The 19,137-nt window shown below is 29.0% G+C and overlaps 2 protein-coding genes, 1 long non-coding RNA gene and 2 other non-coding genes across 8 annotated transcripts in view; 4 read left to right on the top strand and 1 right to left on the bottom strand.

The window, feature by feature from the left end:
• The window catches only part of LOC126865393 (sodium-independent sulfate anion transporter-like), a 36,946-nt gene extending 34,218 nt beyond the window's left edge, over positions 1 to 2,728 (bottom strand). Inside the window, exon 1 of the mRNA XM_050617847.1 lies at positions 2,198 to 2,728. The gene's annotated coding sequence lies outside the window, so the exon portion shown is untranslated. The remainder of the gene's footprint in view (positions 1 to 2,197) is intronic.
• A 70-nt stretch (positions 2,729 to 2,798) lies between these two features.
• LOC126865874 (uncharacterized) lies at positions 2,799 to 10,717 on the top strand. Its single transcript, XR_007689704.1, has 2 exons — positions 2,799 to 2,975; positions 9,127 to 10,717. It is a non-coding gene; the product is annotated as an uncharacterized LOC126865874 (long non-coding RNA).
• Trnas-gcu (transfer RNA serine (anticodon GCU)) lies at positions 9,379 to 9,460 on the top strand. The gene has a single exon. It is a non-coding gene; the product is annotated as a tRNA-Ser (tRNA).
• Positions 10,718 to 12,476: 1,759 nt separating the features above from the next.
• The window catches only part of LOC126865407 (sodium-independent sulfate anion transporter-like), a 186,488-nt gene continuing 179,827 nt past the window's right edge, over positions 12,477 to 19,137 (top strand). For 2 of the 4 annotated variants that reach the window (XM_050617902.1, XM_050617910.1), the window contains exons 1-2: positions 12,543 to 12,622; positions 12,947 to 13,047. Coding sequence is in view for 2 of the 4 variants with exons in the window: in XM_050617867.1 (XP_050473824.1) it covers positions 12,577 to 12,622 (46 nt within the window). In the remaining 2 variants the exon portion in view is untranslated. Of the gene's footprint in view, positions 12,623 to 12,946; positions 13,048 to 19,137 lie in introns of all 4 variants that reach the window. The other 2 variants (XM_050617867.1, XM_050617892.1) reach the window with 1 other exon arrangement.
• Positions 12,962 to 13,043, top strand: Trnas-aga (transfer RNA serine (anticodon AGA)). Its single transcript has one exon. It is a non-coding gene; the product is annotated as a tRNA-Ser (tRNA).

Below are 19,137 nucleotides of genomic sequence, written 5' to 3' on the forward strand. Positions count from 1 at the left end.
TTTAACTTCTATGTTCATTTTCAGAATCGTTTCAGACTTTACTAACACACACAGTCGGTGCTACTAGGCTTTCGTACTGATGAAATTTTAAAATATTTAGAAATATTTAGGTATTGAGAAATACGGGAATATTTTCATAAGCTATTGTACTTCTCTTCTTCTTTCCACTTTTTTACTGTTACATTCCAAGCAGCCATATAAAGCCGTTTTTTTACGAGTTTTTGTAACTAGATTACACGCGAATTTTTCACTCGATACAATTTTCATTTACGTATTCACGGCTATTCGCCTAAGTATATGTGCGAAAGTTTATTAGAAGGCCTATAATCCTACATAAAGGCGGATGATGCTTTCTCTGAACGATTTCAACGAACATTACGAAGCGATCAGTGAATTGATACATCTCATTCAACGTTTTGTGTGGCGACGCGACGCGACGCGACGCGACGCGACGCGACGCGACGCGATGCGACGCAACGCTTGAAATGAAAATCGTTCGGCCATGTATACAACGCGATAAAGAGTTGGAAAGACTTTTTGATTCAATTTTTTATAGATATTCGTTTGAAACAATGCTTCAAGATGCGAACCTGCCTAGCACGTTTCCTTCTATTATTTGTTGTCAATTGTTGTTATATCTAATATATCTCATCAGAGATAAATAAACAGTGCGTTAATACATATACTCGTAGTATATATATTAGTCACATTTTATCTTAGTTAGATGCATGATACCTTAGTTACATTTTTGATCTATTTTAATAAATTTGTATTGCTAAATACTGTTTTTAAACATTGTGTTTACGAATGAAATTTCAAGGATTAGTTCCATATGTATTTAGTTATTATCTGTAAGAATGTGAAGGAACTGAGACATTTGTGGTATTTTTAATTCATGGAAATTGTTATTTGTGTGTTTTATCTTGTGAAGTAATTTCAAGTAGTATACCTATTATTATAATGTATTACCTGTACTTCGGTAAAACAATATGCAATTTGTTTTATTTGTGTATTTTAATAACATCCAGTTCATATAATTTTTACGCATTATTTTGCTATTTGTTCCTTATTACACAAAACAATATTACATTTTTGCTTATTTCAATATCAATTTACGTGAATTATAATATATAATTTATAAGAAATGACTTATGTAAGTTATAGTAATAATTGGTATAAAAATCAACACGTTCAATATGGATATTACACAAGCATATAATATAATTCTATAGATAGCAAGTAAAATAGTTCTCATGGAATTATTACCACGATAATTAATTCAATTCTGTCTAAACTTTCAGAATATGTAATTTACCTCAAAGAAGAGACACATGCCTTTTATAATCTTTTCCTTCTACGTTCGTTCAAAATCTGTTTAAACTTAAATTAATCATTTTCATATATTAGTAAACTTATATATTTATATACACTAGATTTATACTAAATTTATTTATTATATATTATTGGATATATTGTGGTAAATATATATAATATAAATTATTTAAGGAGCTAAAACGTTAAAAAAATTTGTTATATTTCTTCCTTGCATTATTTATCATGTCTGTTCCATCTGTTATTTGTTATTTCTATTATACTTTTTATTTTTATTCTTATAATTCTTTTGCTTTCATTGCTTGCTATTCAATTTTATTTTCATGAAGATATTTTATATTATGTTATCATCGTTATATACCATTTGTGATATAAAATATCTAGATTACGAATTTTTATGCAAATTTATATTTTTATAGACATAACTAACGAAATAGAACATAAGTAGTATTAAAAATTATCATAACGTATACCCTTTTCTGAACGTTTCATATATTTTGGTATATTACATATATGTATGCATTTTGTACATTTTTGTATTATTAAATTTCACGTAAGTTCATAAAAATTCGCAGTATAAGAATATATAATAAATAAAGTAAATAGTCTTTTCTGTAAAAAAATTAAAAACAATTTCCATTAGAATTGATATTTCAGAGTCTCGTGCACTAACGATTCTTTGTTTCTTAATTTTATTACACGTTCTAAAATCCGTTGATATCCGTTCGAAGCCATCCTACAAGCTATTATAAACTTCATTTAACATTAACCCATTCTACTTTCTCGTAGTTTTCGATCCTATGGTCGTACACGATATCATCGATTGAAAATAGAAACACCATGCTAATCTCGCATACATAAATACCTTGTATCAATGTCACATCACAGCCAACAGTGAACCACGGTAATTGTAATTCCTAAAGCCATCATGACCAGTAGCGTGTCCACTGGCGTGTTGTTTTCCCTGCGAACGCCACGATCGTTCTGTTTCTTTTTTCTCTTCTTTTCCGAGAATACTCGCGAAGAGTTCACTGGCGTCGCGTCAAATGTGTTTCCGTGCACAGTTTTACAGCTTCCACGCAAAAACTGAACGCTACGATCGCGAGAAATTCAGCGAGAAATTTTCACCACGTGCGATCGTCACCGTATAAGAAACGCTCGAAGAATTCGTTTCAGATTATTAACAGAAGTAAATAGGTAAAAGAGCTACGCGTTCCGTGAAAAATTTAGGTTACCGTTTGATCGAGAAAGTAACACTGGTATGTTTTCGCTGAATTGGTCGATGTGGTTCGATGCGAATCGAACAGAAATCTTTATAAACGTTCGAACGTTGTAAACCGTGTGTCTCTGAGGGGAACGCTCACCTGAGCTGAAACTTGACAGCCGAGAATTCGCCTTTGCGCGGTGCGCTGATGCGTCTGCGCATTAATACCCATCTCTCCTAAAACATCGTCACGTGCTTCTGAGTCAGTCCACGCTACACGTTGGTCACTGTACTACACGCTACACGGTACCGTGCGTTGAAACGCGATGAAAATGAGGAAAGAGATGGCCGGCGTAAATCCCCGGAAACCCACCAATATCTTGTTAAAAAATGTAAATAACTCGACTCGACTGAACACTTTCCTTACAAAAAGCCTTCGGTGAGTATATTCGTTTCTCTAACGTAACATGTGGTACGAACTCCAACGTAATGAAACCTGTTCGACTCGCTTCAGGTATTTGTTTCGTACAACTTTTTCTGCTTTTCTCTCTTTGTTGAATAGTCATTTTGAATTAATAGTTTAACATTTGTCGACACGCGTGATCTGGGAATTATATGATGTTTAAACAATTTAGGTGAAAGTGTTTAGGAAGGGATAAAAACGAATAGACTTTTGTTCCATATGATAAGACTTTTCTTTGATCTAGGTTATAAAATACGTTTAGTGATAAAATTTCCAGTTATGTTAATGCTCTGTCGTATAATACTAAAACAAATCTTTGTTTGGCAATGGAATTTCAGCTGTTCAAATTTTATTTTATTTTTATAATGAATTTACATTGTGAAGATCTTGGAGCATATTTTTTCCAATATAATTAGTAATACAATTTAAGCTTTTTATGATTTCAGTTTTATTAAAAACAGGTTTAAATATCTTTTACAGTAACTTTATAACGTTGGAATCTTAAAATATGGCATTTTTTAAATATAAATATTAGCATATATCAATTTATCAAATTTAAATTTAACTATTACCAAAAATAGGTGCAAATCGTAAAAAAGATATTATTGTCGGAATTTGTAGTTTCTATGTGTATACACATGTTACGAATCTCTTTAATTTGAAATTGATATCAATCATCCAATCTCTGCTTGTTAAGGTTAAACAAGATTATTAGATCGTTCTAACGATTTTAAAATCGTTATTGCAACAAAGAATAAGAAACAAATTAGAAATGCAATCGGATGATGACATCTCTTAATCAGCGGGCTGAAAATATGACGTTCGAATTTCTTAAACAAGATTCACATTACTTGTAAATAGATTGTATTTGGAGATGTGTTCTCGAGCGTCATTAGCGCATAATGTAGTTAACTTTGTATTGCTATATCTATTAAAGTATATTGTAGATTTAATATGTTATAGACAGCCAAATACAGAAAAAGATAGAAACTTTAACAAATTTATTTTTGTTCTTTGTATGAATTCTATTAAAATTTATCAACTCTATTGTTGTAAATATTAACTTCTAAATCTTAATAATTATATAAGTATCGAGAAATATGAATATTCCTCTCATGTAGAAAGATATATTGGCATACTATTGACATGGATCATTCATTTTCTAATAAAGTTACCAATCTATTAATAAGTTGCATTTAAAGTTCTAGGTATCTAGAAGATACATAAAAGACTATTATGAATTAGGTTTGTATACTAAATCCCGTACTACACAGTTCCTGAACTACACGATAGAAGCGCTTTTTATGTCAACAATCTGTTTCTTCAGAAAAAAAGAGTCTCCTCAAGCTAATGAAAGATGAATATAGATATTGTTTAAGAAAATATAGTAGTGTATTATTCGCACCTTACAAATATGTATATTTTTATATGAATCAATTATTTTAAATAGGTATATCATTTCTATCACTACAGCAAAAGATTAAGAAAATAAAAGGAAACATTTCAATACTATATAAATATGACAGATATTTTAATTGATTGAATGAAAGACTTAAGTAAAATTGCTTGAAAACTTAACTTTCGCAAATAGTTATATTTCTCTTCTATGTTTTTTAACATTAAATTATATCGATTTATTGTATCATTCAATTCAAATTGCTCACTCGATCTTTATGATGCAATCAATAATTTGGATGCTACTTATACGTTCTGAATTACCAATAGTTATTGAGCAATATTTCCCAATGTATTAGATATATAATACATTATGCAATCCATTACTTATTGTATCTGTTGTTCTTAATAATTAATAAATATTATTCACGAAGATTATATATAGTATTATAAACTATATTCTTCTAACGAATGAAATTTAAAGAACTTTGAGAAAGGATAATAAAAAAAAGAAAAAATAAAGAACACTAACTTTAACTTGGTAGGAATTCGTAAACATTTAGAGATATGAATAAAGACGACAAAGCATGACATACAGAAACTGTTATGGTCTTTTTGTTATTAAAGTCTACCGCTAATGAAAGTGTGATCTTCTAAAAAATTCTCTTACCGTGATAATATTAATTACTGTCTACCAGTTATAACGTTACATAACACGATCAGTAGTCGCGTGGATCATTAAGGATAAGCTCAATTGCCTTCTTTATGAGTTCGAGAGATCTTTTCTACGTGTCTGCTTGCTATCTTGCATTTTGTTTCCGTTCTCTTACATCACAAGCAGACGTAGTGGCGCATATTTGCCACAAATGGAATTCATGTGAATTCATACCTATTGTTAGCGTAATCAAGCCAGTAAATAATATCGTCGTTCAAAGCACGTTGCAAATCGAATCGAACGGAATGGGAAAAAAAGAAACGTCATTTACGATTTACCAGTTGCATTAGATTCGGTTCCCTGGGAGTTAACATCCGGCTTTATTGTGCCTGGCACGTTTTTCCTATAGAGAAGAACTTTGTTCCGTTGAAACGTGTAGTTCTTGATGGACCTTCGATCTAGAATGGGATTTACTGTAATAGAGGAAAAAAGAATATGTTACAATATCGGTAATTCATTTTTACGTCATTTGTGGTATGTCCACGATGCAAAAATAGAATTCCTTTCTTCCTGTACATTGGAATTACCCTAAAGTTAAGGCAATCGGTAAACCACGTTACGTTTTGAAATCCCAGAAAGAGTTTCTTCAACGAAACAATAGAAAAGTTCGCAGAATGGTTTACCTGCGTATCATTCTTCTATTATTATATATACACACGCGCGCGCGCGTACCTTCAATTATTTATATGCAATTATCATCTTCGATAATTGCATCCTCTGAAATGTTGGTAAATTTCGAGAGATAATCTATTTTTTACCGTACTGTCTATGTTTCAAGTGACTATAAATTTTGTCGTAACGGACATTCCATACGTTAACCTTATGTTCGTAGTTAGTACTTTATCGTAATCGGTTTTTTTAAAGAGCCAAAAGCACGGACATTATTGAGTGTTTGCAATAAAAAATTTTTATTGGAAACCAATTAATTCGTTGATAAACGAAATTGTTTGACCGATTGTTCGTGTAAGTTCTGTCATTATCGGTAACCCTATTTTAATAGTCATGGATTGCCCTTGATAAATTACGTAATATAACGTGACTGATTTTAAAATGAATGACCAGACGTCGCCGATGATATTATTTTTATAATACCAAACTATATATATTATAATAATACGTATTATATATATTATTATGTATATTATACTTAAATATATTATTATATATTATTCAATTATATGATTGCCTTCAAATTATCTGAATAATGAAAAATTCACATTTTTCGGTTATTAAGTTTGGTTTCTAAGTGATTAAATTTTAATTTGATTAAAATAAAGTAAAATGGACAGATGAAATTTTAAAGGATATTTCAAATTAAGTTTGAAAAATAATCCTCATATTATCTTACTTGTATATACTTATATATATTGTAAAGAATCAATAAAATAATAACAAAACTCCTTTTCTTTCATTTTCGATAACAATGTGAATACAATTAAATATTAAACTGGCTTAATAACATATTTATATTATTGATTACTTTCTGTTTATCAGTCTCTGCAATAAGGAAAAGAAATAAAAATGGAAGTGTTTAATTGTGGAAAAGAGTAACTTTAAAAGCGCATTCAAGTGTAATACTGAATAATTTAACTGCTTATGTATAATGAATGCGCAGTGCAGTTTATTCGGGTTGCGTAGATTTCATTACAATTACCAGTTCCTGCAATTTTAATTTGCTACCACCGAGGACGTCAAGATTACAACGTCAGCATACATTTCCTTTAAGTTACGGTTACTTTTGTCGTTTTCCATTTAGTTAACTAATACTTGCTCGAATCACGGTAATGTATCTTGAATAATAATATAATGTGTCGTTTTCATTAGTCGTTTGCTTTTCTTATGAACATATGAAATAGTACTTACTCGTTTCACGTAATAAAGGAACTATGTGAAATGCGTGAAAGACGATTGTAACGTTGTTTAATGTGCTAAATACGTCGATATGTCAGTTTTAGAAGAGCAGTTAAACTTAACGATTCTTGTAAGGACACGAATAATATTATTCGAAGATTGGTTAGAAACCGTTTCGCTAAAACTTGAAGTTCATGGAAATGAAGTGCGTTGACTTGAGAGATAATCATGTGATTTAAAGACTACTTAATTTTTCGCCCGAACCTCGTTCAGAAATTTGTGGACGATACGATTGGTCAATTTATATTAATAATATATGAATGTTTGCAAAAATATGTCAATTAATGACAATTTATCTATCTATATATCTTCTTGTAGAATCGACAGATACGTACATACTAACATTAAAAAATATCCGAATATTTCCTTATTTCTAAGAAGATAAGTTAGTTTAGGTATAAAATAGGATGAACGGCAATAATTATATAACAATCATAGCTGTGCATAATAGTATATTATCACTCGATTAAATTCGTGTTTTTACAGGCAATACCGAGTAATAAAACTATTGTTAAATCTTATAGAATTATTACTTAACGATTATTTGTCTATCCTTCAATTTTTTAATTATAAAATATCCAATATTAATATAAACAGCGATATTTAAATAGGAAACGTATATAAATAGTAATGTATATGTATAATAAGTACAGATAAGTACAGACGTATGTATATTATTACCATGTTTATTTTATAGTTAATTTATATTTATAGCCTGATTATTTCGGGAAAAGATAGTAAATGTTGCTTTTAATTTATAATTCATCATCGATTTGAACATTTCGATAAAATTTATATAGGTACCTAGTGTTATTACAAATTGGCAAAAATGCCCGGATACTTATAAGCCGTGGTGTATATTATACGAAATATAAAATCTTATTAATGGTATATTAAAATTAAATACTTTTAAATACTTTTAAATACCGTTGCTTGAACTAATCACGATATTCTATCTATCAATTTGAAAAATTTTTTCTATCTTATCTATAGCTTGGTACACGAATTCCTTCAATAAGAAGCTCCTTAAATGATAAAATTGCTTTATAACGCCAATTTTACTACTGAATATTAACATTTATGAATATATTTTGTGTTATAATGCTCTACAGCTGTTCAATAAAGTGTAAAATCAAACTACATTAGATTTTATCAGAGATAACTGTCCATGTACTTTCGAATGGTGATGTGAACAGATAAATTCAATGCACGTGACTCTTCGTTATCTATGATCGAACGTGCATTGTTTCAAGTTGACAATTATTTGCATTCCTTATAAATTCTTATAAAACACGTTAATGCCCACCTCCGTTATTCCAGAAGCATTTTTCACACGCCCCACTATGTTTTCCTTTCTTTCCACCTTCTCTGAATTGCTGATTAAGTTATATAATCCAGCTTTGGTGCTATACCCGTGTTTCTGAGATCGAGAACTATAGGCAATTTGCTCTTTATACTTTGCGTGTATTTTAATGCAGTAGAATCTTCGTTATCCGAACGAATCACGATACACACTATTCGGATAATCGAATAACTTTGAATAAAATTGTAACGATTCCTTTCAGTTCCTATTCTTCTATCGTAATCTTTGCTACAAAGAATCATGTCTAAATTTTACATTGATGTTGCAAGAATTAATTTTTCTTCTAATTAGTCCTCTGGTAACCTAGGTGCTGCTGCAGTTTACTTAAAAGACCAATATTGTTGTAACAATTTAATCACACCGGTATTAAGCTAAATGTTATTATTATTCTAAATTGAATATATTATTTATAATTGCTATATTTAAAATATGATACGTTTATGTTTAGAGAAGTGTGAGAGGCCAATACATGTATTACTGGTTGATATAATACGGAGATTGCAAATTTTATCAGATAGATTGTGTTCATTACGTAATTGACAGATTATATTGATAGCTTAAATTATTATAATAGATGTACAGATTATTTATAATTGTCATTTAAAATACGATATATCAATGGTTATAAAAATGTACGAAACAGATGCTTACTAAATATGGATATAAATTAAATAACAACTGAAGGACTTCAATTTCTATCAGATAAATTGCATTCATTGCGTAATTAACAAATTGTGTTCTAGATTCGTGTAATGTTGGCGGTGTTAGTCTACTCGTTTGCCTCGAATATTCTTGTTCATTAAATCGGAATGATGGAATCGTACAAATGCTGTTGATGAATATTAATGACTGCCATCTGGAGTTAAGAATATTTGGATGATGTCAGGAACAAGGATAACGGTATGATATATAAATTATATAATATAATACATGCTAGATTTATTTTAAGAACAGATGACATCGAAATATATTCGCTAAAACACGGGTTCACATCGGACGAGGTGGCCGAGTGGTTAAGGCGTTGGACTGCTAATCCAATGTGCTCTGCACGCGTGGGTTCGAATCCCATCCTCGTCGATTCGCTTTTTGTTACTTTGTAAAACATTCTAGTTCATAAGGTATGTACAATTGGAGAAAGTTGCTAAAAAAATTGACGACTCTTTAATGTCCGAGAGTCAGAAGTTTGTTGAACTCGATATAAAAAGAAAAGTGCAGCAGTAGAAATTCAGAATGTATGTATATTTAAAATACATTTATATGTAGTATTTATTTAAAGTAAAATTTTATTATGTATGTAATACGTTATTATTAAATTGTAATGTTGAATACATGAATTTTATTGAAACAAATACAGAATCAGATATTTAATTAAAAAGCAGTTCAGTTTTAAGTAACTACATGGATCATTTGTTTGCTGGTACGTATTTGAAAATTATTTTCTATTATTTACAACAGAATTCCATGTATCTGAATTTGTCCGGGAACGAAGAGTTTATATTTTATATAACTGGAATTCATAAAATAAGAGCTTACATTATGTTTTCCATTATTTACTATTTTTGGTTCATACAATAGGAGCTTGCGTTTAAGCAAGCGAATTCAAATAGCGAAATTTCAGTTATACAAAATTTAGTTAACATTAACTAAAATTTTGTTTAAACGAATGGAGTCCAGTTAGATGAAATTCTATTGTATATGTATTAATTTATTATTATTATTTGAGAAACAGTGATTAATGACTTTTCGTTACAAATACCTAAAAAAATTTTACGACGCTTTAATGAATCAAAAGTACTAAAAAAAAAAGGAAGTAAAATTTTATTAGTTATGTAACACATTGTTATCAAATTATGATATTGGAACTAATTTTATTAAAATAGCATATTTGAAAGCTTAGTTTAGTTTGAAGTCAGTACGTAGATTGTTTGTTTAATAAAATATTTTCCATTATTTATATATATTCCAATTTATTATTACTTTATAGACAGTGTCTAATGATTTTTCAACAAGTATAATGTATTCATTAATATCCCTAAAATCCGCTTCTACATATATTGTAGAGTACGAGTATTGAATTTATAAATGTATGTTTATTACATACATGTTAATTAGCTCAAATGAAGGAAGATATATTTATTCGAAAACTACGTAGTACTTATGTATATTTGTGCACATTTTCTCCCTTCCTCTTCAAATATGATATAAAATAATGGATTTACAATATAATACAAGATATTAAGCACGTATATCTAACCACGAATTTAACCAAGATTGTATTAAACAAGTTTATGCAATGGAATAAATTTTTATAATTGACGAACCGGTAAAACCAAATTTATTTGTTTAGTTTTTAAATATCCTCTTCGAATGGAGGTATTACCTGTATTACCGTCGATGGCTTCTCGCCGTTACACAATCAATTATGTAACTGAGGAATGTGCTTCATGTTCGATCATGAATTTTTTTGTGGAGTCGTTCCAGCATGTTCAATATCGGTGTTCGAATAGACCACCGAGATTTGACGTCAATAGAATTGAAAACAAAGTGGGATAATGAAAACGTGTGTAAAATGTACACGGTAAATTAGTTTGCTAATGTGTAATTAGCAGGACACCCCCTAGTCGTATGCATTATTCATTACGTCTTCATATCATAAGAAACAATCACATTCAATGGATTTTCCTTAGTGCAAGTGACTGCATTAGGCTTGTGTATTACTGGAGTAGATAATTGTATATTATAAATTATCATGCGAGCAACGATCTACTTGTTTGATGAAGCATGACACTGGTAGTTCGCAGAAACATATTAAGTAATAAAATCAACTAGTGTATGTCATTTTTCACTAGCAAATAGCGAGGTAAATAGTATTCAATAGTAGAGATGATAAAATATAATTTTTCTCGTTTATTTATATGTATAAATTATGTATTAATTTATTGAGTCATATTTTTTATAGTATTGTCCATTTTACGCTACAAAAAGTTTGCACGCTGAGTCATAGTGCAGTTTGTATAATTTCTTAGTAAGAAGTCCATCAAAGTGAAATTCATTGTTTCCTTAGAACGCAATCACCTTTGATATATTGTAGAGTGCAGACACGTGTACGAGTGAGTAATTGAATGGGTATAAATTCGTCATTTGATAGGAATAAGTTAATTTATGCGATTTTTGACGGTAATTATAAGGCTATAAATTATAAATAAGAATATATATATATTGCAAATAAAGTGCTATAAAAAGAATGAATATTCTAATTTCTGTTTAAAGGTATTCCATTATTTATTTACTCTATTCAATTATTTATTCAAAATGTCTCGTGCATGGGCTCTTTATTCTGAATAAATTTATTTATGTCTGAATTTAATAAATACGTTCTAAATTTTCGAACATGAAATAAGTAATATAATGGTACACCATGCACGAATCATAGTTAATTATTTCAAGGACGAAATGCGTGCCTTCTTGTGCGCTTGTTGAAAAACTTCTCGAGACAATTATTTTGCAAATTGTTGCAAGCAAAGATATCGCATTGATCAAGGCTATTGAATCGATAAACAATAGGAACTGTGATCATTTGTAGCCTCCTGTCAAGATCAGATTTATTTGAGTATTTAGTAGTGATATAATCTTCATACTATGTTTCTGAAGAAGTTGTCAATTACCATTAATTCAAATTTTTTTCTATTTTTAATCTACGTAACGAAAAAAATTTGTTTCTTCTTATCGTGGAAAACTGTGTTTTAATCCTTTACGTTATAGGTTTGAAATGATTGAAATATTCAAGAATACTTACAATTATAGACATCATTTATTTTTAATTAATAGGAATAAATATGATACTGTAAGATTAGAATTTTTAATAAATCAACGTTTATCAATACTGAGGTTAACATTTTTTATTTTCTATAATCCGAAAAAATTGGTTTTGTAATATGTCGTTTGATACTTAAAATTATAATTTTTAATTTTCAATTTTTCATATTGTAGAATAGATGAATCTGTTATATTATGTGCAATGTTCATGACATTGCACACATGTTTTGAAATGATAATGGTCTATCAAGAATCGTACTTAATAATTATCATGTTCTGTTTTATCGACGTTACCAGTTTCGTTAGATTACACATTACACATTATTTTCTGTCGAAGCTGTTAGTTTTGATATAGTACTGATATCGATTATGCAAAAATGTCGTACAGTAGAGGAAGTATCGACGAAAGAACATCATTGTTGAGTAAGTTTTATCTCTCAAGTTTCAATTTGTCAACAACATTTGTATATTGTAAACTACAACTCGCCTTATTTATTGTTTCATGATGATTTTAATGTTTTGTACACAATGAACGTATCTTTTGGATTAGACAAATCTTTAATTATGTGGAACTTCTGTATCATTCTGTTATGATTCGTAGATGCATTCCTATTTATATACAATAGTTTAATAGAGATTTTCATCTAGTTACCAAGTAGAATAAATGTTATAATAGTATATAACCATTCTTTTGGTTTTAGAATTATACTATCTTTACGTTCTATTATATTTATACTATAATAATAGCATATGGAAACCGTGGCAGTCGTGGCCGAGTGGTTAAGGCGTCTGACTAGAAATCAGATTCCCTCTGGGAGCGTAGGTTCGAGTCCTACCGACTGCGGCTGGTAAATACAAAAAATTGTATTTTTGTTTTTTCCTTTTCTACTATTCTCTCAATTACTATGCAGTATATGTTTCGAATCAATTATTTCCGATATATTTATAAAAAATTTGTGATAAAAAGTAAATGTATATATTTTATAGATCTTTGCTGAATTATATATTTTTGATCATAATGTTTTTAATTAAAATTTATGACAATTAAGTATATTAAATTTTTATAGTAACATCTTGTACATAATACATTTATTTTGTACGTATATATAGATAACTCTTATACGATACTGCACGTCTTAACTCTAAGTTCCATACTCATATGTGTATGACATAGTTGTATGAAAATATGTAGTAGGTATACTTCGAATAGCTCCAAATCTAATACTGAATTCGCAAGAGTAACAGGTTAAGTAACTGGCCAAAGTTTCGTCTACTTTATATCGATGGATATCGTTCGTAAACATTAGATAAGCTCAGAACGCACCAAGGCACGTAGTAGCGTGTTGCAAGAGGCGAGAATTTTGAAAATTTTCTTTCATTATGCATAACTCGAAAACTAAAGTATCATATATAATGTAATATATATAAGACATATAATATGCCTGCTTTAACTGGAAGTGCCTAAATATCTGGAAAAAAACGATTGATACGAAAAAATGTTTCAGACAGAAGTTGTATGGTATTGAGGGGGACATATTCTGTTTTTATCTATTAGATCTCGCGGTGGTCATGAAAAGTTCTATAAAGATGAGATGAAAATTTTTTAATGGATACTCCACTCTTTGTTACACATTCTTCTAGCTAACATTCAGATGTTTTCAAAACGCAACAAACGTGTGTCTCTTGCATTATTCGGAATCGAGATGTGAGCTTTCTGATTCGACGGATAAATACAAAAAACTGGATTTACTACTAAATGTAGCACGAAACTGACGATTTATTTTGGAAAGTTATGGAACATTGGAAAATTATGACTTGGTGTTCCGACAATGTCATACTAGTAGCGCCACTATCAGACACATTTTTCTGTGCTACTGCGGTGTACATCGGGTAACGCTAATGCCGGCGGCACATTGAATTTTAAAATTTATATCTCTATAGCGGATGATGCAAAAGACACAAGTTTGTAGTATTTCAAAAACGTTTGAATGTCGGCTACAAGAATATGTAATAAAAATTGGAGGTACCCATTAAAAAATGTTAATGTCACCTTTACAGGACGTTTCAAGATCGCAAGGTTGAATAGATAAAAGCACAGTGTGGCCCCCTCGGTACCATACATTTTTTGTCTCAAATATTTTTTCGTATCATTCGTACTTTTCCAGATATTTGAGAGTTTCCAGTTAAACCAGACCATGCTATATATTCGTATATCATTTTTTCGCTTAGATTTACCCTCTGACGTATTCACATGCATTTGTGAATCTACCTCTATACATATGTATTCCAATTTTGTCGTGTCGTTATTTCAATTTTGTATTTAAAAAGTTATCCTCTTTATTAATAACACTTGATGTATTAATTAATAATTTTAATTAATAATAATAATTTAATAATAAGTGTAAACATATTTTTGTAAGATCCATTCATGTGAATGTTTGAAGTATTTCAGTAATATTAATTATATTTAAATTAAATGTATTTTATTAGAATAGATAATTTATTTTTGAATATATAGAATATATCCTATTATATGTGCCCATTATAATTTAAAATGACGAGACTATGTGATTATAAAGAAAGGTAGATTAGAAAGAAACCATTAAGTTTTGAAAAATTTTGTAAGAATATGTAGAAATTATCTGGGTAATGTATAGCAAATTTTGAAGTACATATACATATTCGCGTATGATAACACACAAGACAATCGATATAAAGATAAAGAATTGCAAGGACGGACGTTGCGTTGTCCTTGTTTTTATTATCTGCCTTGTTCTATTTGAACATTACATCTAAGTTAATGGTTCATTATTATTGACTATTAAGTAATCTCTTTTTAGAAGTTGAATTTATTTATTTTAATAGTAGGAATGAATAAATATATCGTTGTTATATATTTCCATGATGGAAATCAATAGATAATAATCCATCTTAATATTAATAACATAATAATATTAATCACAATTTACCTAATACCTTTGAAGCTTAAAATTTGAAATTTATGGTATTTTAGAACCAATGTAAAATTGATATAAATTTATAAAATTGATTTATTAAGTCAAATATTAAATTCGTAAAATTGTAACATTGATCGAATTTAATATTTCTTGTGAATATGATGTTATATTCTTATCATTATTTTCTATTATTGTATCTTTCATAATATACTTCGCGGGATTTAAATGTACTAAACTATTTGAAAATGTTTTCAATTACTAGTTGCACATTTCAGATTTTTTCCGGTATCTTTTTTGTTTTTTCATACAATAGAAATATGAGATTAAAATATGTAAAGTCGTGGTAAAGTAATCATTTCAATGCTATTTTTCAACTAAACAAATGCCAATTATTTGTAATATCGTATATAATTAAACGATAGTTGCACATTTGGGAAAAGTACCAGCTTTCAATTATAGCCGTTTATTTGTTCTAAATGAAATTATCGTGCCAGAGAAAATGGTTTCTAACTTAAGAATAATAGTATACACAATCAGATATATTGTTTGTACTTTGATTTTAAGTGTCATATGCTTCTTATTACATAGTATTATGGCTCACATTTTATTGCTGTGTATTCACGGGGAATATAGCACAAGATTATTGTCTTTATCAATTTGATGTTAATTTAACGTCTTACGAATTTTACGGTACATACTGTTGATTTTATTAACACATATCGACTGACTGTTTCTCAGCGATGATTGCTATTCATTTTTAGTAAAAATTTCATTTGATCGTATTTTTGAAGTTATTCTAGGCATAAAAGTAATAAAATTTGATAAATAATTTAATTCAACACATTAAATAAATATTCTTTATTCAATTAGTTCGAGGATTGTACATCGAAGAAATGTTCTAAATGTCACTCGATAAACGTGTCAGATTATGTTTGTTCTTTGTTTTCGGACAGTGCGTTTACGTATTGTACTTTATCCATTGAATAGTATGTACCAATATTGATCGGCCTGTATGGAATTCAATTTATCGACTCATCATTGAAATTTTCGTCATAAGCTTCTCTTTGCTAATTTCTAGTCTTTCTATGTCAGGCTGCTGTCGTTATTTGTCACTCAAGCGGAACAGATTGCTGACAAAAATACATCTTTTAATTTCATGGAATTATTATATTCGTAGAATATTATATTATCGTTGAAATACATTTTTTCAATTCTATCATAATTTGATGTTTTTATCATTTTTGCATTATCATTGAGGTTGAAGTAAAATTTACACTTGGATGAAATAAATCTCTCCAGACGTTCAAAATCCATTGATAAAAAATATATTTATTATCGATTAATAAATTGCCACATACATATGTATACTTATAGTATCTATGTGGCTGTAACTGATATTATTCCGTCACACGCTACTTCAAGCATATCGCGTTTGTCTCATAGTTCTTAATAAATTTGGCTTTTTATGGATCGGATGTAAAAAGAATCCTTAATAATTACTCAAACATCAACTATCCTTCTCCAATTTTCATATTTATAATCTTCTTTTTCTTACCAACATTTGAAACGTCGATATATAGAAATAATAATTATACGTTTTTATGTTATTTAAAAGTTGCTCAAAACTCGATATCCGAATATATATTTGTTCCTTCTGGAAGAAATATATATTAAATAGTACTATACTTTAAAGTATTATATATAGGACTAGCATTTCCTATATTATGATACTACAATAGTATATTCGCTATATTTAGGACAGTATGGTATTCTATAATATCTTCTATATATTATAGTATAGTAATATTTCGTAGTATATTAAATATCATTATACAAATTCTCTAAAAAATTCATCGTTAAAAAATTCTCTATTGAAGCGTGCATATGTAATTCTACATGTAAGTATAAATAAAATGAAATTTCGACATCGTTCTGTTTCCTTTTCTTTTAAGGATTTATCTTTCAAAATCTTTACACTTTATTAAATCGTGTGCTCAACTGTGATTCAAAAGCGGATCAGGGATTTTTCGTACTGAAATGCAATTTCATTGTTGTTATTAATCATGTGATCTGTTATCAAATGGAATTAGTGGGCTCGTCCGATAAAACGTTTCATCTAGACCAGTGTATCTCGGCGAATAAAGAAAGTCCCTCTATGCAGTGTCAATATATCGTCGTGTCGTTAGCTTGAACCGTTGTTATCTACAGAGCTGGGTGGTAATCACACGGCTAAACGTGCTATCTGAATGTTCATCTTACCGCTGAAAATTTATGTTTCAGTGTCTTGACTGCTACGATTTTAATTATAACTGTACTATCTATTAAGCGTGCCACCGTGAAAAACGTGGACGAATAGTGAGAAAGAATACGCCGGTGATATTCTGTGAATCTTACTTTTTACTTTGACGAAGATCGTATTTGATTTTAATCAATTTACGACATCGGTATAGGATTGCTTTATCGATTAAGAGAAGATTGTGGTGCATTTAAATAATGGTGCTATGTAGGTACACATATAAAAACAATATAAGAGATAAATGAATATAGAAATTTTCAAGTCCGGTCGTTTATCGAAATATTTAATAGAAACACGCGAGCGATAATTTAAATGATTCGAAATAAAATATGACATAAAGTATGCCTCTGTTATTTGAAAAAGTCCATTGCTTAGGGTTCGATCTTTGATAGATTCTATACGTAATGTATTTTATTTCCTTTTGCGACATACATGATATCTGATGTCTGAAAGTATAGTAATACAGATAAAGTTGTTTATTAATACTTTAAGATTTTTTAAAGGATTATATGTGACATATATATGGTAAGTGTATACTCGTAGGAAACAGAAGCTGCTCCTGCAAACGTAATAATTAAACGTAATAATTTAATTCTTATTTAAATTTATTAATCCTTAATTATCAATTCTCGTTCAATTTTTGTACATTTCATTTCTGTAAGAATATTTTAGTTTCATCACTAACGAGAAATACTTTTATGAAAAAGATTCTGAAGTAAAATAAATATATATATATCAAGTTTTTAAATGCATGGTTTATTATTATTTATTAAATATATTTTTATAAATTGCTTCGTTAATATTTTGTTAATATACCGACGTATTAAATTTCTCTAGCTTTTACGTACGTACATTTAACAAGAAAAATGTGCATGTTATTCTAGCTTCAGGAGGATTATTCAAAAGTTTATGCGTTATTTGAAAAATGGGATACGAGTTGTGTACAAACATAAAAGTTGAAAATATAGCTTAGAATATTTTATCTGCTTCAATTTGATATATGTACAACGCAAACACAATTTATGTTATAGCGTTATCTCGGATTACAAATATTGAATTCTTCAGGAAAGTGGACGTGGCTGATATTTCAAGACATTTTTTTTTAAATATACGATGGCCTAAATTACGCAATATTTAAATTCAGTAATAATCCTCGAAACGATGCAAAAGATTTCCATCCCTTTTTAATAAGAAATACAAAAATAAAAACACATCTTGCAAATATTTTGCATGTTTTGTATCTCCAATCAATAGTTCGTACAATTATATCATTGATTCACTTAATTATCTTCAAATTTTATTTCGACATTTCCTAAATCTGAAAATTTTTCGAAGAAATCCTTGAAATTTCTCATTTTCAGAAATAATCTTCACGAAGATACTTTCAAACTATTTTTAAGCTTATTTCGTCATTATATCGAAAAGAACAGATTTGTAAAATAACGTCGTACTTAGATTAACGTAAAATGATACAGTGCTTCTATAACATAATTATTTAGTTAAACTAAATAATAATCTAATACGTAAGTAGATAGTATACGAGACACATTTCCTGTTTCATACGGCATAACGTTATATGTATTTATCAGTAATGTTTTATTATGAAAGTAATTTCGTGAAAATATGCTGACATCATGAAAATATTAACGGTGTATGCAAAGATTGCAGTCAATGTAACGAACATG

The sequence above is a fragment of the Bombus huntii genome, chromosome 1 (assembly GCF_024542735.1).
Source record: "Bombus huntii isolate Logan2020A chromosome 1, iyBomHunt1.1, whole genome shotgun sequence".
Lineage (NCBI taxonomy): Eukaryota > Metazoa > Arthropoda > Insecta > Hymenoptera > Apidae > Bombus > Bombus huntii.